General features: G+C 36.8%; 2 protein-coding genes across 2 annotated transcripts; one reads left to right on the forward strand and one right to left on the reverse strand.

The window, feature by feature from the left end:
• The first annotated feature begins 1615 nt into the window (after positions 1–1615).
• slc28a1 (solute carrier family 28 member 1) lies at positions 1616–9274 on the forward strand. Its single transcript, XM_024281954.2, has 18 exons — positions 1616–1721; positions 1945–2003; positions 2089–2165; positions 2445–2536; positions 2620–2809; positions 2896–3037; positions 3250–3363; positions 3838–3912; positions 4015–4095; positions 4182–4262; positions 4344–4469; positions 6645–6775; positions 6853–7021; positions 7153–7350; positions 7454–7535; positions 7613–7711; positions 7796–7901; positions 8811–9274. The coding sequence occupies exons 1-18, from the start codon at positions 1718–1720 to the stop codon at positions 8929–8931; spliced, it is 1947 nt and encodes a 648-aa protein (XP_024137722.1). The 5' UTR covers positions 1616–1717; the 3' UTR covers positions 8932–9274.
• On the reverse strand, positions 8975–23572 carry alpk3a (alpha-kinase 3a). The gene is made up of 13 exons (XM_024280801.2): positions 22700–23572; positions 21878–21999; positions 21393–21510; positions 18360–19746; positions 13754–16106; positions 12897–13044; positions 12208–12335; positions 12095–12130; positions 11738–12012; positions 11575–11663; positions 11281–11498; positions 11152–11200; positions 8975–11074 (listed from the first exon to the last, which is right to left on the reverse strand). The coding sequence occupies exons 1-13, from the start codon at positions 22837–22839 to the stop codon at positions 10735–10737; spliced, it is 5403 nt and encodes a 1800-aa protein (XP_024136569.1). The 5' UTR covers positions 22840–23572; the 3' UTR covers positions 8975–10734.
• Positions 23573–23918: the final 346 nt, after the last annotated feature.

Raw genomic sequence — 23918 nt, forward strand, 5'->3', positions numbered from 1 at the left:
TGGTGTGACATAAGCATAGATTGAGAATTTTTATTTTTTTTAAGTATCATTAAGCCTAACACAAATGATGCATTGCATAATGACATTAAAATACAGTCTTCTACTGAGCCTGTGGATATAATGTCATTCCCAGTGTTATCGGGTTATTAATCTCTACTAATGGGATTCAGAGACTGAAAGGCTGTAAAACCACAAGAAGTAGACACAAATAGGATGCACATTCAAGCATAACATTATATCTGTCTAGACAGACAGAGCCCATTTTGAGTGATATGAGCCACTGAATTAATGTGTTTAGACAGAATTATAAATTTCTATGTTGCATAAAAAGAATCTAAATATGAGCTATTGCAAGTCTTGATATAGCCATTACATTAAAGCATGAGCATTCACCCTTTAGCTTTTTTGATGCCAACCGTCTCTTGACATGACTGTTCATGGTTTTGCTTTATGTAAAGATATATTTTGAACAAGTCATGGTTTGTCATGAAAAATGTATTTGTAACCCATAAGAAGTAGAAACAGTTTGAACTATCTAATGAAAATATACGATAACTAATTTGTTTATTCATTTATCCATGGTCTGACAGGCTTACTAAACATTTGCCAGCAATCATATCTTTTTGATTAAATGTGAGTTATTAGGGGGAACACCTTACTAGTGCAGTTAGGATCCCTTTTGCTATAATCCACCAAGGTACTGGAAACATTCATCAGAGATTTGGGTCATATTGTTGTGATAGTATCAGGCAGATGTTGCAGATTTGTCGGCTGGACATCCATGATGCCAGATCCTCGATCCACCACATCGCAAAGGTATTGAGATCTTGTGACTGTGGAGGCCATTTGTCCAGTGAACTCACAGTCCATGTTCAAGAAACAAGTCTGAGATTATTTTAGCTTCATGACATGACGTGTTAACCCTCAAGAAATAGTGAAAAGATGGGTACACTGTGGTAATAAAGGGATGGACAAGGTCAGCAACAGTACTCGGGTAGGCTGTGGTGTTGTAACTGTCAGCTATTGGTTCTAGGGGCCCCAAAAGTGTGCCACGAAATTATCCCCCACACCATTACACCACCACCAGTCTAAACCGTTGAGACAAGGGAGGATGGATCCATGCTTTGATGTTCTTGACGCCAATTTCTGAATCAAACATCACAGCAGAAATTGAGACTCATCAGACCAGGCATTATTTTTCTAAACCTCCTTTGTCCAACGTTGATGACAAGCAGTTAGACAGGTGTGCCTAATAAAGTGCCCAGTGAGTGTATGTTAGTGAGTTTGATGACCACTGATTCATACTGATTTTTAATTTTCTCTTTTGGGGCTAATGTAGCTTTTTTTAATTGATTAGAATTACATTATCATTGAAAAAAACATTTATTTATTCTTTACATTTGCATAATCTATGCAAAGTTCCACTTGTTAGTAGTAAGTCAGCAAATGAGCTTAACAGTATCAGAGGGTTTACATCTTATCATTTGTTGTTTCAGCAATGTGGGAAACTGCAAACATGATCAAAAGTGTCCAAACTCACCAAGTCTGTGAAAAAGAGTTATGTCAGCTGCATAACTGAATCCTCCCACTGTCAAGTACTTCCTGGGAGATTTGAGCCATAAAAGCGTGTTAAGGTGTTTCATTGAGGGCAGAGTATATTTTCCTTAGCTGTATTTTGACACTCAGCACTCGGCGGCTGGGTCTGGGAGGACACACAATGAGTAAGCTATTACCTCTGCTTTCCCTTGAGTTTACCATTTATTTCTGAAGTTATGAAGTTTCTGAGTGTCATTTGTGATAAGAGTTAAGGTCTCTGTGGGTTTGTTTTGAGGCATTTTTTATCAGCTGGAGTGAATGTTTGCTTGACATTGCTGCACGTTTAAGTAGAAAACTTTGTTGCTCCTGGCTGCCCACAAAAAAGTGAAAATGAATTTGGTTTTTCAGAGGACAACGACAGTGATCAGTTTGGAAATGGAATTGACAATGACGCTTTTGAAATGGGGGTATGTTTTGATATTTTGTTTCAATAACTTGTATATTAAAAATAAATTCCAACTGTTTTTGGATGGAATGCTTTCATTTCCTTAGGAGGACAGGTTTTCTGACAAAGGAAGCATCAAAAATCTGAGTAAAAAGACAAAGAAAGGATTGGGAACATACTTGAGGTTTGTGAAGTTCAGATATTTGATATCTCACTTTAATAGAGTGGAGCTATAGTCATAACCCCTGTAGGAACTTTCTGCTTTATATGAACTGCATATCTACAGTACAGTTTTGCATGCCCAAAAACACTCCTCAACCTCCATTCAGTACTAAATCAGGTAAAAAGAATGCATTGATAGATTTTAAAAGACCAATAATGAGACTGGTGTATACTTCAATTGTATTTGCACATATTTTTTTCTTTTTATTTGAACTGTCTTTTCATCTGTTCTGTATTCCAGCCAAGTTTCCAGGCCAATTAATGCCACTGAGAACTACTTCAAAGTTCATTCCAGAATTTTTAAGTATGTTGTCCTTGGCATTCTTGGAGCAGGTATGAATACACAAACAGTATTTTTTTTAATTGTATTGCACTTAAAAAAAATAACAACAAAACTCAAATAACCTCTTTTGCAGGTTATGTGGCGTACTTCATTGCAGCCTGCGTGTTGGATTTCCAGAGGGCCACTGCACTTGTGGTCCTCACCATTTTGGCAGTTGTTGCCACTTCTTATGAACTTTTGATGAAGCACAAAGGAGAAAGCATCAGCCGTTTTGTGAAACCTGCAGTCAGATGCTTTCAGTCCAACTTAAAATGGCTAAAATGGTGATTAAATAGATAAATTTTGGCATAAAATTTCCTTTCTAAAGTGTGCAAATCAATTAAGATGTGTGTTCTCTTGTTCTTTGTAGGGTTTTCATCTTAGCAGTTGTTGTCCTGCTGGTGGTGTGGCTCGTTTTAGACACAAGCAAGCGTCCCGAGCAGCTTATCTCATTTGGAGGTGTGTGCATGTTCATCGTGCTTTTATACCTCTTCTCAGCACACAGGTCGATGGTAAGTTTTGCGTTAACTTTAATCAGAAAATCACTTATGGTTGCTGTTGTTACGACACATGCTAAGCTTTTATGCGTCTAGTTATCTGCAGGCCTTTCAGCTGAGACTTGATATTGTTTGACCTTGTCCCCCTGTCATCTCAAGATTCAGTTGCAGAGCTTCCTTGTTACAACACAATAGATTATGGAAACTGATAATACATTTTATTTCAGGTCTCATGGAGGCCAGTTTTTTGGGGTCTTGGCTTGGAATTCTGCATCGGCCTTTTTGTTATAAGAACAGAACCTGGACTTATTGCCTTTGACTGGCTTGGTAAACAAGTACAGGTAAACCTTTTCGTTTTGAATAAAAACACTCATAAGCCACATTTTATTTTGAAAAATGTAAAACCAATTTTTTTACCAAATACTTCCTTAAAAAGGTTAAAATATTAGCATGACAGTTAAGCGAAACAAGATTTTATTTTTCAATATTTGTAATAGTATTTGGTAAACATTTACGCCAGTGACATGACTCCTAATCTCTTGGAGTGTATTTTTAACTGATTGTGTCATGGATTTATCTTTAGAGCAACATATTATGCATTTAAGGGTTGATTCAGGAGAAGGTGCTCACAGACATGTGTCTCTTAATCACTTTTAAATCATTGTCTCAGCCTCCTATCTTTATTACGTGCAATTTCCCTCATACATATTCAATTGCAATTTAATTTTTGTTTTTGTTAAATCCAGTTGTATATTACATTTTTTTGGCTAGGCAAATTCATACATGTTTGACTTATTTTGTAACCCTTTCTTCAGGTGTTTCTTGATTACACCAAAGAAGGCTCATCGTTTGTTTTTGGAGACCTGATTGGTGGCATCTTTGCTTTTCAAGTAAGTTTGATATTGGATTCGAAAGCAGTGGAGCACGGTGAGCAGTAGTGATGATTTTAAATTGTTAATTTGTTTAACTTTAGCTTCAGGTTTTCTTCCCAGGCTTTGCCCATTGTGGTCTTCTTCAGCAGCGTTATGTCAATTCTCTACTTTTTGGGCATAATGCAGTGGCTCATTTTAAAGGTAACGAGTCGCTCGAGGCACATCAACATTGCTTACTCATACAGTCTTATACAGTCTCATAATCCAATGTGTTGTCATCCAAACAGATCTCATGGGTCATGGAAATAACAATGGGAACTTCTCCCACAGAAACCTTAAGTGTGGCAGGCAATATCTTTGTTGGACAGGTATCAAGATCAAAATCTGAATATTTTTGACCAGACATAAATTGATGTATCTAAGGGTTTCTGTTTGTGTCTCTGTGTTAGACTGAGGCTCCTCTGCTGATTCGCCCCTATTTGAAAGAAATGACCAAATCTGAGATCCACGCCGTCATGACTGGAGGATTTGCTACGATTGCAGGGAGTGTCATGGGAGCATTCATCTCATTCGGGGTAGGAGAATACAGTACACTAAAAAACAATTGACAAACAAAGCACCAACAATGACAAATAAAGTAAAAAAAAAAAAAAAAGGGAACAAGTTTTTACCCACCTGTATGGATCACTAAAAAGACACATTAAAACAAATAGGCAAAAATATTTACATTCATAACTTAAAACTTATGGAATTCATTTTTAATTGTTAATTGCTGGATTATCAACTATAACAAATGAACAAAGAAAGGCTGGCATAGTCACACATAGGAGTGAGGATTTGTTAAATGTTTTTATAAAAGCCTTTTTTTGAAATACAAAATGTTGGTGTTCTCTCAATTTTTCAATATTTTTACCTGCTGCGTTATTTACTCTCTGTATGAAACACATTTAAATAGTTTATAACTTATACAAACGCACTATGTCCGAATTCTCTCCCAAACTTCTAAAAACTATATAGTGCAGGTCTTTCTAGTCCCCTGGACTTTAAAAGCAATTTGGACACCAAGTTTACTACTTTTTTTACTATTTTTTTCAAACGCAATGCATTGTGGTCTATCCTCTCTTATCTCGTGCACACTGATGCACACTGTTTTTTTTTTGCAGAGAATTCTGGGAAATTTCTAGGGGCACTGGATTTTGGAATTGTAGATTTACAGCACTACAAAATGGTGAACACAATGTTTAGTGAACTATGTAGTGAGTAGTAATGGAATTTGTACATACTGATGAAAAAACTAGTAAAAATAACTATTATAAAGGTAGAGAATTTGTAGAGTTGTTAGAGGTATTTGTGTTATAAAATGGTTCAGTGTGCCACAATGCTTGAAGGCTTATGCCTATAAAAAAAATCAGGTTTTGGGTGTTTTTAACATGCTCTGGTATCATTTTTCTCATCCAGACAACTGGGAATGATTTTAAAATAAACAAAAATATAGTTGGGCGGGACTCTGAGCAATGTAGCTTTATATGGGAGAATAAACTCACAGGAGCTAATCTGATAGAGGAGATTAAATGGAAGACTGGAAATGGCTTTATCACAATCCAGGGAAACAGTTGCGTCAAGCGCAGCTTCTAAAATTTCTGCAAGAAGGAAGTGAAAGCCAGATGAGGAGGGGTCAAAGGCCGACATCGAAATAGAGTTGCACAGGTGCAGGATGGTCTCTGTAGCTTTGGTTTAACCTTGTCTTAGCAGTGGTGGTGCAGAGCATTTACTGCTATAGGAGAAAGCTGACTGTAGATTTAACTTTAAAAAGGATGGAAAAGGCTTCAAGATGTGCAAAAGAAGCTTCCCAGGTGACATAAGATCAGTAGATGAGAAGGAATCGTCTACACAGAAATAAACTGTAATGGAAATGTGTATGTGATGTGTTTGGAGCGATATATGATGTCTTATTTAGTTTGTTAGATCTTCCTTCTAGTATTTGTTCCTCATCTCTTCTTGTTTAGACTTTTATTGACAATAAACCTAAACTGACTAGGTAAATGATTCGATCACTCCATCTCTTTTTCGGAACAATCAGTTGTGTATTTTTGAGATTGCAATTGATTATGGGGCTACGAATGTTTCAGCAATGATCACTGTCAGAGATTTGAAGGAGAATGAAGTGTACTTGTTAGGAAGGACAAAGCAGATGTCAAACGGCTCAAAGGTTTAGGAATGTACTGAGTAAAACACGCTGTTCAGTCCTCTTAGACAAAATGAATGCGATTGAAAAAGATTAATTTATTCTTTAAGAGATTTTATTCTTTGTCTTAACTAACTGATAAAATCACATTGTCGAAAACAAAATAAATAGTCCTAAATGGTGATTTTAAATGGAGGAAAACTCTAAAGCAGCTTTTTCTTCTTTTATGAATTCATCATCTTAATTTTTTTCCTGAAAAGCAATAAAAATAGCTGTGAGGCTCTGGGTCAAAGTGATTTTATAATCTACTATTTGATAAGAAATAAATAGTCTTTAACGGAAAAATATTTTACCTAGATTATTTTTAATTAAATCAGTTACCATAAAGTTGCATGATTAGACAATGTTCTGAAATGAAAGCACCGGTTGGTCTAATCCCAGCTTCATGACACAATGAAAAGAAAAGAAAACTGAAATAAATAAACAAGAATTTCAAATTAAATATACAATTGACCTTTTTTTTTTTAAAAAAGTGATTCACATGAGTATTAATTGTAACTTACAGATTGATGCATCTTCCTTGATATCTGCGTCTGTGATGGCTGCTCCGTGTGCTTTAGCCATCTCTAAACTGTCTTACCCTGAAACTGAAGAAAGTCCCTTCAAGGCAGAGAAGAATATCAAAGTTGCTAGTGGGTAAGTATATTCATTTTTTTTCTTAAAGTATTGCAGTTTTTTCCCCTTACTAAGTACATTACTTCTTAATTTTCCAGGGATGAACAGAACATTTTGGAAGCTGCCAGCAGTGGAGCATCTGCATCAATCGGGCTTGTAGCTAACATTGCAGCCAATCTAATAGCCTTTCTCGCCATATTGGCCTTCATAAATCAGGCTTTGAGCTGGCTAGGAGGCATGGTTGGATATCCTGAAATCACTTTTCAGGTAATGCGGAGCACAAGACAGATAGATGATGTGCTCTTTTATTAACAAACTTTGGGATGCTGAATTGTCTCATCTCATATTTAAGCCGTCTTTTCAAATCCCTTTAACATCATGTGCTCTTGTTTTCACAGCTGATTTGCTCTTATGTATTTATGCCTATAGCCTTCATGATGGGAATACCTTACGATGAGGCTTTCACGGTGGCTGAATTAATCGGCACCAAGCTCTTCTTAAATGAGTTTGTGGCTTACGAGAAATTATCTGAACTTAAGACCAACAGACTCAATGGAATTGATGAAGTTATTGGAGATGAAAGACAGTGGATATCGGTAAGTAAATCTTTTGACTCCTTCTGATTATTATTATGCATATTTTTTACACCATCTAGAAAAATGGAAATATAAGAAGATAAAGATCACTTTCTTGCTTTAGGTGAGATCAGAGATTATCACCACCTATGCCCTTTGTGGATTTGCCAATTTCAGCTCCTTGGGTATTGTTATTGGAGGCCTGTGTAGGTATTTCAATAAATCTTCATTGTCCTCACTTAAAATAACAAAAACAATCTAATGAGAATTTTTTTTGTCATAGCATCCATTAGCCCACAAAGAAGAGGCGACATCTCATCTCTGGTGGTGAGAGCCATGATTACTGGAACTTGTGTTTCTCTCATCAATGCATGCATTGCAGGTACATTTACAACATAGTTTCAAATCAAATCTGGAGCTTTTTCTTGCACTCTATAACAGGAGTTATTTCATTTTTGTTTTTCAGGGTTACTCTTTGTGCCGCCACTTGACTGTGTGGGGATTTTTAGGGGCTCTGCATTCAATGCCACAGATGTAAACATCCAACAGTGCTGTCAAGACTTGTTTCAGAGGTTTGTATTTATACTGGGGCTGGGTATTGGCAATCATTTCCGGAATCGATTCGATTTGATTCACCAGAGCCTGGATTGATTCAATTCAGATTTTTTGTTATTCTTCTCTCAATTTAATTCAATTCATTTCAATTCAATTCAATTCAATTCAATTCAATTCAATTCAATTCAATTCAATTCAATTCAATTCAATTCAATTCAAATCAATTCAATTTAATTTAATTTAATTTAATGTAATTTAATGTAATTTAATTTAATTTAGTTTAGAGTTTTTACGATATACACATTTAAACACATTTGTTTAGAAATACAATAATAATATGTTTTAAAGATTTCTATATTAATCCGATACAGTTCACATACTGTAAAACGTGCTACTGAAATTATAATAAGATTGTTAATACCATACAATGTTTAATCGATTCTTAAACCCAGAAGCGTTTCAGTTTGGCCACTAGGTGGCGATTGCACCATAACATTGCACCTTATTCCAGAAGAAGAGGAAAGTATGAGCAAAAAACAGTGTTTTAGACCCCAAATGGTTACTTAAAAATATTTCCTTAAAATAGTTTGATAAATTAATGCATGTGAGTATATAAAGATGTTTGTTTATTCAGCAATGTTTGTTTAGGTCGACCGAGCGTTAGCATTAGCCTTCCTATGGAAAATCCCACTATACGTTAGCATCAAGCTAGTGGAGTTTAGCTTTATGCGTTAGATCAATCTCTACCTTTATGAATCAGTTATTGATCCATAAACCTTAGATCAATTCAGATTGATTAATTAATTGTATCAACCCAACCCTGTACTTTTTATACCCCTGCTGACTATGAAAATCAATTTATACTGTATTTGTTTTTATCCTTGTTGTGTAATGAGGCAGTTGTGTCTTTTTTTTGTCTTTTGCAGCACTGTGAATAATGGAAACCTCACTTTTGAAGGTCAATGGAGCTCTATTAGCAATGTCACAGTGTTCTTCTCCAAATGTTGTCAGTGTTGTGGTCTTTCTGATGTGCCGGTTTGTCTGTAGACATAAAATTTAAATATAAGCAGGCCTCTATCAAGAACGATAATTTGTTTTTCTTTTTCTTTTTTTCTTTTTCTTTTTTACTTTTTTTGTATTTACAAATGTAGTTTTTCAAAGTTGCAAAATCCACAAGAGCCATTTCTTAAAAGGAAACCAATATTAAAAACAAACAATAAAAACTTACCTTTTAGAGGCTCACGCCTTAAGGAAGATGGGCAAAGGAGAATTCAAGATAGGATTCAGATATTATTTTATTGTAGGTGGTAAAAATATGCTGAGGTTTAAAACATGGCAATGACATGACAACAGAAATGAAAATAAAGGAGTTTGTTTTTGTTCAGTTTCATATGTCTTTTAATAAAAAAAAGACAAATTATTTAGATTATCTAGAAAGTTGTTATAAATAATGATTTTTTTGTATTTGTTTAGTTCTTGCTTAATACCATATTTCTGTATTTTTACATCAGCTTGTTTTTGCCACACTTCTGTACAAATATGAAGTTTGTGCATACCCTTGGGAGATGATTGTATTTGTTTTGTATTATACTGTATATTAAATGTATGTTAGGCGTCGGACCAAAGCCACACCTTACTGTAAGATATGTAACTATAAAAAACACTGAGACAAAAACACTTATGCTGTAAATAATTAAACAAAACTGAGCAATCTCTTCTGATGTATTTCAAAATACTTTTACACATTTATTTTTTAAAAAACTGAGTGTACATTACTTTCATTCGAGCATTCACACACTTTTCTTTTAATTTTTTAATCACACTGACATTTAGCCCTTTGACTTCAAAACAATACAACTGTATTTCACATCATATTTCAGCTTTAGAAAGGATTCCCTTCAAAATTTCTTTGTGAAGACTTCATGCAACTTAGGAAATCATTCAAAGTCTGCTGAACTTTACTGTTGACTTCACATTTGAAGTCTTTTAAATCATTAACCCCAAATCCACCATGGAAATTCCTGTGAATTTCATGCTCAGGCGTTACTACTTAATAGAAGGTCTCAATCTCTGTTAGAATTTAACAATCTGGGCAAAGTTTTGACAGGAAAATAGTTCATACTAATCCTTCCACATTTCAGTTTTTAAAAATAATTTTTTTATTTATCAGCTCTTCTAACCAGGATGTTTGTAAAATACAATGAAGGTTGGGATTTATTAACATTTTTGTTAACCACTCACAAACCATTGGAAATTTACTGAAAATAATGCCAAAAAATGAGCTTTTACTAACACAATATCTAAAAATGAGGCTTTTATTCTTCACAGAGATTTGAAGAATAATTAAATCTAAATGAGCTGCAGATGGTTTCTATGTATTCTTTACATATTGTGCACATTACAAATAAGAATGTGTTCGTCATCAATAATTCTACCAACCAATAACACACATGCCTAATTTGTGGTTGTGGTCAGATATATTTTTGTTTCACATCACTTTCTGATGTATTTTCGTCAATAGTGTTCTTCCATTCACACAGCAGATAAGACTTATAGGCCAGAGTTTAGTCGTAATAGTTTTATGTCATTACGTTTTCATTCTTTAAACGTCTTGATACAACAACTCTGAGACATATTTCAAAAAACAACACAATTTTTAGAAAAAAAATATCCTGTTGTTTCCAACATTCTGACAGAAGTGGATGTCTTCATTCAGATTTTTTACAACAAGAAACATCAACACGGGTGACCCCTGTTCTTACAATCTAATGATGTTTGGTGCTCTCGATAACTGCAGAGAGACTGGTAATGCTACAACAAAAATGCCACAATCAAAGAAAGTTTATTTTTCTACCTCGTCTCAGTGACAGCTTGACTCTGTGCAGGCTTACTCTTCCCTCCAGTCTTACTGTCATCTGCTTCCTGAACTTTTTTTGCAACCTTTGGACTGGAATTTGCCTTTCTAGACATCTGAGGGCTTTGCCCTTTTCGCTGAAGCTGTGGGCTGCCAGAGCTCAACTTGCGGTTAAGCAGAGGACTTTTGGAGCCCTTTATTTTGGCGGGCTGCAGCAGAGCATCTAAAGACTTCAGAGGGCGCAGGCCAAAAAGTCCACAGTAGTAATTGCACTGATGGTGCGTCAGAAACTGATCAAATATTTGAGGGGAGCCACATTCTGTTAGTCCTTGGTATCTGAAGTGGAAGAGAAAAAAGTCACGTTCTTTGCTCTTTTAACAGAAAACAAAACCATCATCAGCATAGATACTAACCCCTTCGACTTGGTCACAACTTTAACATTTGTTATTTTTGTCTCAACTCCTGTAAAGACAGCAAAGCAGTTTAAACTAAACTGTTTTTATTTGAGTCGTAGATGATTAAAAAACAAAACAGTGGCTTACCCTCAAGCTGAGTGACCAGCAAATTTCCATGAGTCCACTGATGGATCCAGTGCTGGAAGGTGCAGCATTTCTGCTCAATTTCTGAGGCGTTTTGTGAAATCAGCTGGTCTTTAGGACCCATTGTGCAGTACTTAGTGAACGTGCCACTAAGATCACCCTCCACAGTGGCATAAGGCACAGAGTTTGCTGGTCTGTACATCAGATACCTTGGAATCACTCTGGAAAGCACATAAAGAGTGTTAAGACCATCCCACGAAGTGTATTTATCACATTTGAAAAGTATGCAGTGCTTACTCTAGGGAGCAGCCAAAGTTTTCAATCACTCTTGCTTCGGCTGCAAATATTTTACAGTATTCTCGGATCAAGTTTTGGACTTTGCATTCCTGTCAAAACAGAGGATTTCAATCAAGCAAAATATTTCTCAGTCAAATTACTCAAAACTTTTCATGATGCTCACCTGCTTGGTAATGTCCAGATTTCTCTCAGTGAGGTTGGTCTCCTGTCTGTTCCCATAGGCGATGGGGTTTCGAATTTTGATGATGCAAGTACTCCCAGACTCAAAGACAGGATCCAGGCCATAAATTACCTTCACCCTGCTGGTTTTGTGCGTGCAGCCTTCTCCGACGTGAAGTGCCTCGGTAAAAATACGACCAAAGTACTTTTCGCCCCAGCTTCCACAGTCTGCCAGGCCTCTGGTGAACAGCAAAGGGGTCATCTCTATCTCCTCTCCAACTGAAAGGAAACATATTATGGAATTACCAAGAAATATAACTCATACAAACAACTATAAGATGTCGTACAACAACCTAAATACCTTCCAAGTCATCTTTTAGCAGTATTTCAGACAGAACTGAAAAAAGAACGTAAACAATTAGCATAATTATTGGTATAAGATATACTATTTGCTTTTTTCATGTCATTTCCTACCATCGATGCTGAGTAGGAAGTCGGTGGTGTCACTCCCATAGTCATTACTGATAGTACAGCCATATACACCACAGTCTTGGTTGGATGCGAGGACAATAGCCAGTGCTACCTGGCTTTCATCTCCTCCGCTTAATGGCGAAAGGTGGAGAACAAACAATGTCAGTCTTGGCAGGTGTACACATCAACCCACAAGGTGTCACTGTGACACAGGAGGTGCTGCTCCGCAGGGGCAGTTGGTGAACCCCGGAGAGGGGAAAATGTTGTGTCATGTTACAGTTTACGTGTCTAGCCAGAGATTTCACCTCTCTGTGTCATAGCAGAGGGCTTCAAAGTCACATGAGTTGGACATCTCTACAGTGAAGATATGAGAATGACAGAATGCCATGGGATAGACTTTTAAAGCCTTCCTGTTTTGTTTCGGCAGCACAACCAGCTTTACTGGTCTTAATAGTTCTTGGAATTATGACAGTAAAAAAAAACTATTTTTATGTATTTATTTAAAAGGGGACACTGCAATTTAAAAGAGAATCACATTATAAAACAAGATGAAACACATAATTTTTAAAAGGCCAGAATTAGCCAAAAAGCTAGTTTTAGTCTGTGGTCCCCTATCTTTCTCTAAGAGATGTCATATAACAGTTGTACAAAACATGCTTACATAAGGGTAATTTTTCAGTGGGGGAAATCACCTTCTTTTAATTTCTAGTATTTCGTCATCATCTTTGTACCACTTGATAGTGGAGTCAGTGAGAACATTAAAGAACTGGCACCACAGCTTGAGGTGTCCTGAGGCGTCTGGGAAGGGCTCTCCCCGGATCTTGCGTATAACCTGAGGAGCTAGTGGGAAAAATGTGAAGCGGAGAGAGGAATTATTACACTAAGTACAGTATGGTGTTATGAATAGTACAATGTCTGGATCTTGGTGTGCTAAAGTATGTACAAAATTACATAACAAAATAGGGGTGTTACAGTTCATTGTAACAACAATCATAATTTACGGTTGTTGATATGATTCATAGTTGATCCGATTCAATCTGATTCACTGATTTAAGATAGATCCAGGTAATCTTTAGTCAAATTTTCTACCAGTGTGACTTAAATAGGTGTACAAACAAATAAGTAAACAGGAATTAATGTAAAATCTATTTACATTGTAGTTTCATACAGGTTAGGCTACTGTTGTTTTTCCATCATTACAAACGGAACACTGTTAGAACATGATACCACATGTAGTCACATGTCTTTTTTTTCTGTGTATTGTCCATTGTGATGGCACTTGGTTGTTTTTACATCACATTAAAATAAATCTACAGTTTCACAGTCCAAATGGTATTTTCCAATATCCATAAAATCTATTTATTTTAACTTAAACTATTCATGCTTTATCAATTCACAACTTGTCTCAGACAGATCATTCTGATTGGATCATAGATTGATTAAGTCAATTAATTGTTACACCCCTTTGATAAAAGGTTGTAACTGTCAGATATAATCTTATAATACAAGATCTGTAATGTCAATAACATTGGGGTGACGAGTGTGTTACCTTTCAAAGGGTCTATTTTCTTTTCTGCTAGTTTGTCTTCTGTCTTGTTGCCCCCTGGCTCTCCTGCTGAAGGCTCCTCCATAACTTTTGGGACATCCAAAGTGGCTTTTCTGCGACTCAGCAGCGGGGAGCGCCTCTCTACTGGTGGGGTCTTTTGTCCTATCGAAGGCTGCAGTAATGCTGCTCTGCGGGCCTGACTGGGTGACATGTATGGGCTCTCCTTCTTGCTATCTTGCATGCCAAATATAGACCCCTCCATCTCCTCTTTTGCCTTGGATATGAAGATTTTGCGCCGAGCTCCAGAGGCCAGCTCTTCAGGCGTGGCGGACCGTATGAGGGTCAGACTGTCCCTCCGTTTCAGTCGGGGACTGCTTTCACATGAGAGGGAGGATGTTGGGGTTGAACCTCCACTGAGATCTTCTTCAGTCTTGTCGCTCGGATGGTCACTCACAGATATCACAGGAACAGATGACGAAGGGTCGTTTTCAGAATCTGAAACGGTTTTTGTCATAAATTTCCGAAGGCTGGCGGGACTTAATGATGGGTATGTTGGTGGTTTGGAGCTGAGCCTTTCAATGGAAGGTTTGCTTTTCAGATAGTCTTCAACAGACTGAGGGACCTCTGTCTTGATTTCCTTCAGGGGTTTGGGTTTAGAGGCGTCAGGACCAGCGTTTTTCTCTGGCGGTTCATTGAGTGACTGAACATTGCCACCAACTTTTGGTATCAAAGCTTCAGACAGCATTATTAGAGGATTCTCTTTTCTACTATTTTCAGAAATGTCCTCACTACCACATGTCTGAATTTGTTCAGACTTCATGGCGTTATCATCAACACTCTTTGTTCCTCTTTGCGTGTCAGTAAAGGTTTCTGTTTCTCTACACTGGCCCTGAGTGGATTCAGAATCACTTTCATGACAAGTGACAGAAATTGGAGGGACCACAATATGAGGCACCCTTGGAATTTCATAAACCGGATGAACCTTTGAATCAGTGCTGAGGGCACCACTATCCTTGTCATCTGTGCACAAAACACTTATAACAGGGATTGATGTGTTGTCCATCTGATGAGGCTGCTCAAAAAATGTTTGAGCAACTTCCTTTACTTTCTGAGTGGGTGAGAGGTCGTGAATGCTTGGCGTAGAGAATGAGACAGGACAATCAGACCCACTGTCATGTTGGCCACTTATATTTGACTCATGAGTTGTGTCATGCTTTTGCTGATGACTTGATTCTAGTTTGCTCAGAGCCAAAATAGTTAGAGGCAAGGTGGTTTCTTTAATCTCAGGGTCAATTATTTTAGTTTTGGGGATTCCAAAATGATCATTAGGGCTAAAATCTTCTGTAAAAAGTTTTTTGTTTGAGATATCCTCAGTGTCAGAAATCTGGATTATTGGAATATTATCTGAAACGCTACCACGACCCTCATTCAAACTTCTTTTACTAGTGTGTTCCTGAATGCGGTTTATGTCACTTCCATTATTTTGGATTAGAGAAATGCTCTTAGATTCATCCAACACTTGTACATTTACTGATATGTTCTCTTCAGTCTTAAGTTCGGGATGTAAACGCTCGTTTTCTGCATTACCAACCTCCTCTTGAGTTTGTGTTTTTTGACCGTTACACAAATACTTTTCTATGTTTTTATCCAAAGCAACATCTAGCTGCTCTTTTAAGTCTCTTTCAAATGCCTCCTGGCTTTGAGTAAAGCTTGACTTTGAGCTCTGTACTGTTCTATCATCACTGACTTTTGTGAGTTCCCCAACTGCAGATGTGTGGCCGTGCTGCTTTTTTAGATCAATGTTCCTTAAAGGGGCTTCAGTGGGCGGACTTCCTGCATCATTTTTTTGAATGACTGAAACTTGATCTGCTATTGTATCGTTGGCCTGTAAGGCGGAAAGAGTAGACGGCACCTGATCTGTTCTAGATTCACACAGCTCCGTTTTGCCTTCCAAAGAAGAGACAGTTATTTTAGTGAATTCTGGTCTGTTAATATCTGAGCACGAGTGTTGGGTGGATTTCACTTCATCTTTCTCTTCTCCAAATAGGTTGCTGGAGGTCTGGCTCTTCTCTATGTTAGATTCACTTTTATACTCCATTGTGTCGTCTCTGTATTCACCCTTTTCAAGATTGTGGCTGATTGTTGCTGAGATAAAACTCTCAGAAGGAGCCTGGTAGACCTCTAAATTAGGTAAAGTTGGCTTTTGGGGGCATTCTTCTTTAAGTGGTAAATCAGACAAATCGTCCTTTGGTGAAGAATTATCTGTTCCAACCCTGAGGTTAGGCTCTTCTGGAACTACAGTGGTATTAGACTCCTGTTTATCAGCAGAAACTACCTCAGAGTCCACGCCGTTAGCCTGGAAAAAAGGTAAACAAACACAATATTTATGCTAGGTCTCTAAAATTACAGCTGTTTTCACACTGAGACTAAAACAACTTTTGTTTTTCATTTTACATGGAAAAAATAGCTAAAAGAATTCAATACAATGGTCATTTTTTTTAGGAGTGACCTTTGAGAGTGTGACGTACTTGCACTGAGGAAGTTTCTGATGATGTTTCATCACACAAAGATTAAACCGATAAGTTGCTAATAGTCTGAAGCCCAAATAGTTTCATATTAGCTAGTAAGAAAATCATCAATGTAAAAATATGTGGCATGACCTCAGTAAGTTAATATGTTCTTCTGTTTTATGACCAGTCAGCTTATTTCAGGAACTTCTTTAACCTCGTGTCACGTGCGAGTTAGCTGAAGCCGAGTGTTTGCACTCACAGGCCCAGTCCAAGAAATTACTCAAGTATTTACACAAGCTTTCTTTCGAGGGTTAACTTTCTGTGTGCATGCAAAGCAAAAGACTACTGCTCTCAGCAACATCGCACTTTCATTTGGTAACGCAAGAAATGCACAAACACAGACAAAAACTCAAAAGGCAGTGTTACAAAGTGCTTGTTTGCTGAACCTCTAAGAACACAGACAGGGGAATTCCCCGCCTGTTTGTCTAAGGAGTGGCTAATAAAATATTGGCTGAGAGGTCCATAAGTGAGCACATATTTTTTTATTTTTCAAGAAACAAAAATAAGACAAATCTTAACTTTTATTCTTCTTTCTTTTAAAAAAAAAAAAACAACTTAATAGTTGAAAAGAAGGAGAAGCTGTGAAGCCAATTTGGGCTACGCCTATACATGAGTTTTTCTCTTGCGACATCTGTTTTTGCTGCTCACATCGACAAGTTTTATGCAGACATGTAACGCAACTGTTGTGCTTCCTCGTGACTACATGCTTTGAGAGCCACAACTACAAAGAAAACAAGAAGTTGCTACTTTCAATAGAAAGAAACTGATGTCACATTTAGTCTAAAAATGAAGTTCTGATCGAATGAACATCTCTAAATGTAGGACACTGTCTTCTCCTATCTGGGAAAACATTGTTTATAATACAATTTACTTCCTCCTGTTAACTGTATGTTCTAGTTCCACATTACATGTAATCCCTCTGCAGGTGGGTATTTATACATATGCACATCAGATTCCTTTTTCCCCTCTTTATTATTCACCTTGTGAAAGGATGTCTTTAAAATAGTATGAAATACTTGTCATATATTAACCTAAAAATATTTTAATAGAAAGAGTTTAAATTGTTTCTCACAGAAAAACAAATATAATAAATAAATGTACACAATTTTAATGACTTTTCAAACGTATTGCAGCAAATTTGGATATGTCCAGCTTAAAAATCTAAGATAAAATGGATTTTATAAATGCAAAATGTTATTAAAATTTGAAAAACTGATTTTTATTCTTTATTAATTTATTCTATTCACCGCGACCAAGACAATGACAAGATCTTGCGAGAACCAGTCAGTTTCAGTCAGCCTCACGCTTTTGGTTGTTATGAGAAATCTGGATTTTTTCTTATATAAATAAACTTAATACAGTTAATAGTCTAGATTAATCTTAATTATTGAAAATAAAATTCCCACAAGAATTCAACTGATAAGCTTAGTCACCCTAACTTCAAATAAGAATTCAGACATGAAAGAATTCTCAAATGGGGATGATGAGAGGACAGACGTATTGCTGTACACCCCATCCACATCCCCTCCCTCTTGAGATGAGGCACAGGTTTATTTTCGGGTGCTGGAGGAAGGAGGGGGAGTGTGGGGGTGTGAGGGTTGAGGAATCTCTGACAAGGCCTTCCTTCAGGCTGAAACCTGCCTCAGGATTCCTCCCCCAGCCGTCTGTCATGTGAAGGTCTCTTTGTAATAAGAGACACTTTTGATAATCAGGTTTCATCATGAAGTCTTATTCACTCGTGTCCCTACACCAGCAGGTCAACATCTGAGATATTCAGCATCCTTTAGACATGCACAAGCCCCCACCTTTAAGCATTCCCTGTAGTTCTCTATTTCCCACTGCTTTTTTTTTTTAACCACTGCAAGAATATGTATTTGAGAGATCACTGATCCTCCTGTCTCTTTTGGCTGCCTCACATGAGTGCATGAATGGTACTGCTACCATGAGTCATAGATGCTTCTTACACCATTTTCATAGTCATCGCACAAAGTCAGAGGATTAAGTGAAAGCTAAAGCCAATGAAAAACCACTATACTCACCTCTGTGTGAATTTGAAGTGCGTTATCTTTAAGTGGTTTTTTGCTTTCTTGCTCAACAGACACCTCCATAGCTTCGACAGCATCCTCAGTCTCTACATCTCTCTTTGTGGTGCTCTCCTGGATGCTTTTAGGTGACAGTTTGTGCATTTCTTTATTTGAAACCTCATCTTTATGCTTAAATTCAAGCGGTTCCAATGATGCTGATTGTTGCTCCTTGCTCAAAGGTAATGAAACGTCATTAGATTTGTCCATCACAAGAGGTGCAGGTTCTTCAGTGAGTGGTTTATGCTCTGAGTGGAGAACGTCATTCTGGCTCTTTATTTCTGGTGAAACTGTCAATGTTTCAGAAACTCCTTTTTCCATCACCATGGGCACCCCTTCCTGTGCGAGTTGGGGATGCTCTGGGTGTAGATGAAACGATGGAGGCATGTCCAGTTGAGAAGGATGAACTTTAGCGTTTGATTTGTTAAATTCTTTATCTTCATTTTCAATGTGATCCCGAGAGTCCTTCTTAATTTTACCAAAGAAGAAATCTTTAACCGAGTGGAACATCGAGGAGATGGATGCCTGGATATGGTGGGGATCGTGATCCTTATGACCCTTACTCTGATTATTGACATCTGAACTCCATTTTCCATGAGCTGTTGTCTCTCTGTCTTGATCCACAGCTAATTCCTCTTCAGTTCTTCTGTCATTCTCACGCTCTGCCTGTAACGCTTTCTCTGTATCATTTGATTTGTTCCTCATATCCTCTTGATCTTTTCCTTTTTTTTCTCTGCAAGTAGATGTGTCCATGTCTTTAGGCAGCTCTTCTTCAGGTAAAATCTGTTTCTCCTCAGCAGATTGGGACTGGAGAGTCTCTGCTAAAAATTGTGCTAAACCGATTCCTCCATCATAGCAGTTTTCGCCTCCATTCCCCATCATGTGGGTTCTGTCAGGCTCACTGGTGCTGCTGTCTTGTGGCTCCACGTCTACCCCATTAGAAATCCTAATTCTTTTTTTGGCCAAAGTTTCCTCAGACCGAGATTCTACATTAATAGGTGAAGTGTCAGTGTCTTTAGGGTCTGAGCTAATTCCATTCGGAACAACAGCCTCTCCTGGCAGCTCCACTGACGGTTTGTCTGCTGGCGGGACGGAACGTTTCCTCTGTGGATGTTCTGGGCTTCTTTGGAGCTCTTTCTTCTGCACGTTTTCTTTGCTCACCTTCTTGGTCTGGTCTTCTAAGTCTTTTTTCTTTCGTTCTGCCTTCTGCTTTAGTTTAGCAAAGAACCGCTGGTGGATCTTGTATTCGTTCATGGTACCAACCTCCAAAACTCCAGAGCAAGAAACGATTCCTTTACTGTTGGAGGCAGAGACTTGGTAAATTGCTGCATCATCCAGTGTGCAACTGAAAATGAAACAAAAACATGAAAATATTTTGGAAATTGTTGTAACAACACAAAGAATCTGTTTGAAAATTATGCTCAACCCAGGAGGGTTATAGCTGGAGCTAGTCCCAGTTGGTATTAGGCCTGGGGTGTCAAACTCAATCGCACAAGGGTCTAAAATCCAAAATACACCTTGAGTCGCAGGCCGAACAGGATAAACATTTATTGAACACTTTAAAACTAAATTTTTAAAACTTTAAAACCGTAACTTTTTTAATTATGAAGTAGATATATAGCATTTCCTGTGATAATGCTTGTGTGAATGCTGAAAGCTAAATTTGGCCACTGAAGATGCTAGTGCTGGTAGCTGAAATTGATAGCTAAAAAAACTGAAGTTGATAGCAAAAAATGCATAAGTTGATAGATGTAATCACTGAAGCTAATAGCCGAAAACGCTGAAGCTGATACCCAGCTAAAATATTAGCTAAATGCCAAATTAGCCTAAAAAATAATTAAAAATCTTAGGTTAGCCAAAACAGCTAGCATGTAGCTGGAAAAAATAGCTTGACTTCAAAATAGCCTAAAAAATGGAAAAAAGCCTGAATTAGCCAAAACAGCTAGCATGTAGCTGCAATATTAGCTTAACTCCAAAACAGCCTTAAAAACCCTTGCAGAATGACATTAAAACTGTAAATTTTTAACATAATTATGAATAATTAAAAGGCAGGAATATTATTCCAGAGTAAATCAACTTAAACATTAAATAACTTTAAACATTTTACTCTCCATAAAAATATATTTTGTCAAAATTATACAAGTTAGAAATAGGCGCAAGATAACATCGGGCAATTAATAACAAAAAAATTAAAATGATCCGGATCTCGGCCCCTGGGCCTTGACTTTGACACGTGTATTATGCAAACTGATGTAGACCAGTGCAAAAAGCCCTTTTTATAAGTACTTATACAATCAATTTGTAATCTTAGAGACCAAATCTGACCATGTTTTAAGCTGCTATTTGAATTATGATTATACCGTTTCAGCCAAAATCATAAACTTGTCCTTTTCTAGGACATAGGTTCTGTAGAGCAGCAGGTGTTCTTTGGAAATTTGCCTCCCTTACCCTGCCCGTTGCTGAGAGCTCTCTGTTTACTCAGTCTCCCACTAGCCTGCAGCCCCTCCCAACCCCAACCTAACATTACCTGTGTAATATTAAATCATTGTATTTGTCACAATTGAAATATTTTTCAAACAATACATTTTCATCTGTTCACAACGATTTTCATTAAAACAAATACTCAAAAATTCAACTTTGAACTTAATTTTCTTAATGTAACCTTTGTTTTCAATCTTCAGAAAATGCCACAGAACATGTTAAAAACACCAAAAACATAATTTTCCTCAATGTAAATTTGCAAGCAAAACATCCTCTTTTCCTTCTTTCTTTCTTTCTTTAGAAGGAAGCTGTAGTAGCCAGAGAAAATCCGAACGTGCATTGTGAAAGAATACAAACTCTCCATAGAAAGATCCCAGCAAGAATTCAAACTAGGAACTTCTTTGTTGTGAAGAAACAATGGTACTGACCACAACAACATGCAATATCAAAACAAAGAAAAGACACATTTCTGTTTTCAGGATAAAAAAAAAGGCTACAAGAGTTCCTTACTTGTAAATATGAAGAGTGTGGGTTTTTCCGTTACGCCGTATTTCATATTTGGGGAGTCCACAGTACCTGTCCATCTCTATGTCATCTTTATACCATTTCAGTTCAGGAGCGGGGTACCCTGAAGACAAAATTTAAAAAGTGAGACATTTCTCTTAGGGATTTATATACCGGTAAGTAATAAGTACATTTATGTATCTCTGATATAATTTGTTTGTGTTGTGTCTTATGAAAAAAAAAAAAAAAGTGAATGGGAGCGGTGTGAGCATTGCATCATGTTTGTAATGTTTCACAGTAATAGCTGCTGCTACTGGGAAGCCCAACCCATCTAATCCCAAGGAACTAATTTGAATTTTGTTTTGCTTTGGGACATATTAAGCAATTCCAAAATATTAAAATGTGAAAAACTTCATTTTTATCTTAAATTTGTGAATAATAACTAATTCATCTGACTTTTTGATGAATGCAAAGATCTAAAACTTGCCAACCTGAAACCACACATGTGAATTTGACGTTGCAGTTTTCTGACACTGCCTTTGGCTTTAGAGTCGTCTCAAAAGTTGGCTGTATGTCTTCAGTCAGCTGAGCCATAACGCTGCACAGAGTGCTCCTGGAAAGAAACACCGATCCGTCAGCGAGTCAGTTTCATAATAGTGGAACAGAAGATGGACTTTTTTTTTTTTTTTACACATATTTCATTGATGTATTTACCTTGGCTCAGTGCATTCAGGTTACATTTCAGGATAAAAGGTTAATGAAAATCCTTGGTAGTGACAACATTGTGACAACGACAGGGATACTTGTGAGATTTCAAACAAAACAGTAAAACGTAAAAACTGAAAACAACCATCGGGGAGCAAACTAGACAGTGGACAGCATAGTTAACATTCATGTCGGTTTGATTATTGGGGTAAACCAATTGATACAGTTAACATGTTAGTTATAGGGAGAGTGTTTTGAAATTAGGATTACCTCTTTGTCTTGTAGTGAGAATACCTTGAATAGCTATTTAGAGAGGAGGCAAATGAAGGAATGTCAGCGTTTAATTGGGATCTGCTTCATGGGACGCCTTTGTTATCTTTTTAACTGCCCTCCTCTTTAACAGACGTTTTACCATTTTCAAATTAGAAAAAGCACATAGCCAATTTTCACTGTATATGATTGGCATATTTAGTCATACCTTACTTTTATGATTAGTTTGATTTTTTTGCCTGTTTTAAGATTTATTTTTTTATTCACCAGGTTTATTTTTTTAATATAACTTTACATATTTTTTTATGAACAAAAATGATATAAAATAAGTTCCTCACCTGTTTTCGGGTCGCACGTTTGACAGATAAGTGTTGCGGCTCTCTGAGCGACCACTGGAAGAGCTGCCCTCCTCTTCGCTGAAGCTGCTTGTTCTCCCATTGCCAGAGAAAGAGCGAGTCATTGTCCTCCTTGAAGTCATTCTCCACTCAAGCAATCCACAAAAATATCAAGAAAATTCGAGCTACAGGTATCATCTGAAGTTTGAGACAATAAAAACTGCCCCCTTGTAAAATCCACGGCGGTCAGGGATCATTTAATGGGGTGTTCCAAAAAAAAAAAAAAAAAAAAATCTGGAGGGGAAATAAAAACATTTCATATGATTACATTTCTGCTAGAAGTTAATACAATAAAACAAAACAAAGTGAACAGTTAGTAGCCACTGATAAAGACTAAATGCTTGTCCTTTCAAACCAAGCAAACTCTGGCACTAAGTTATAAATAGTTTTTGCTATCAGGTTGTTGTAAAGGTTTTAGAGATCAAAGTAAAGTCTTAGATCTGTAATTTATTTAAAGATGCACTTAGATTTACCTCAAAATTACTTCTCATCTTGTCCAACTTACCAAGAAGATGTTGTCGGTGTGCTTTGGAGCTAAAGTCTGTGAGGAAAATCTGTAACCGCCTATCATAGACATGCATGTGTTGCCAGAAGAGCTCTATTTATAGTGGGCCCACAAATAGGCGCAAGGGCCCATCAGATTTTCCGAAACTAGATTTTAGATTTTACTTTTTAGTTGAGATTGAAAGTTAATATTTAAACACATTTCATTCCCTATGATTTTTTACGTTATCAGCTGTTGAATGAAGTTATTATATGGCGCTATTGTTCCCTGCTGACGGTCAATTGCAGACTTTCAAACCATGCTCCACACAATACCCACTAAAAAGGCTTAATATCTCAATTTTCTTTAGTCTTAATAAAGATTGTAATAATTTCTACATCTTTATTGAAATGATAGATTTTTGACAATATTTTTTGTTTGTTTTTAATTTAAATTCTTCAATTTCATTAAACCAAGAATTCTCCACAAATACAATATACATATAGAATTTTTTGCTCGATTTCTTACGACTACACATCAATTCTACATGATGCACTCACTATAGAGTTTTTATATATTTTTTGCTGAAATACTTTCAACTAACACAATTGTGCAATCTAGAATATATTTCTAAAGATATAAAAAAAAAAACATCAAAAATGCAATTTAAGTAAATAA

This window comes from Oryzias melastigma, linkage group LG6, assembly GCF_002922805.2.
Source record: "Oryzias melastigma strain HK-1 linkage group LG6, ASM292280v2, whole genome shotgun sequence".
In the NCBI taxonomy this organism is placed as follows: domain Eukaryota; kingdom Metazoa; phylum Chordata; class Actinopteri; order Beloniformes; family Adrianichthyidae; genus Oryzias; species Oryzias melastigma.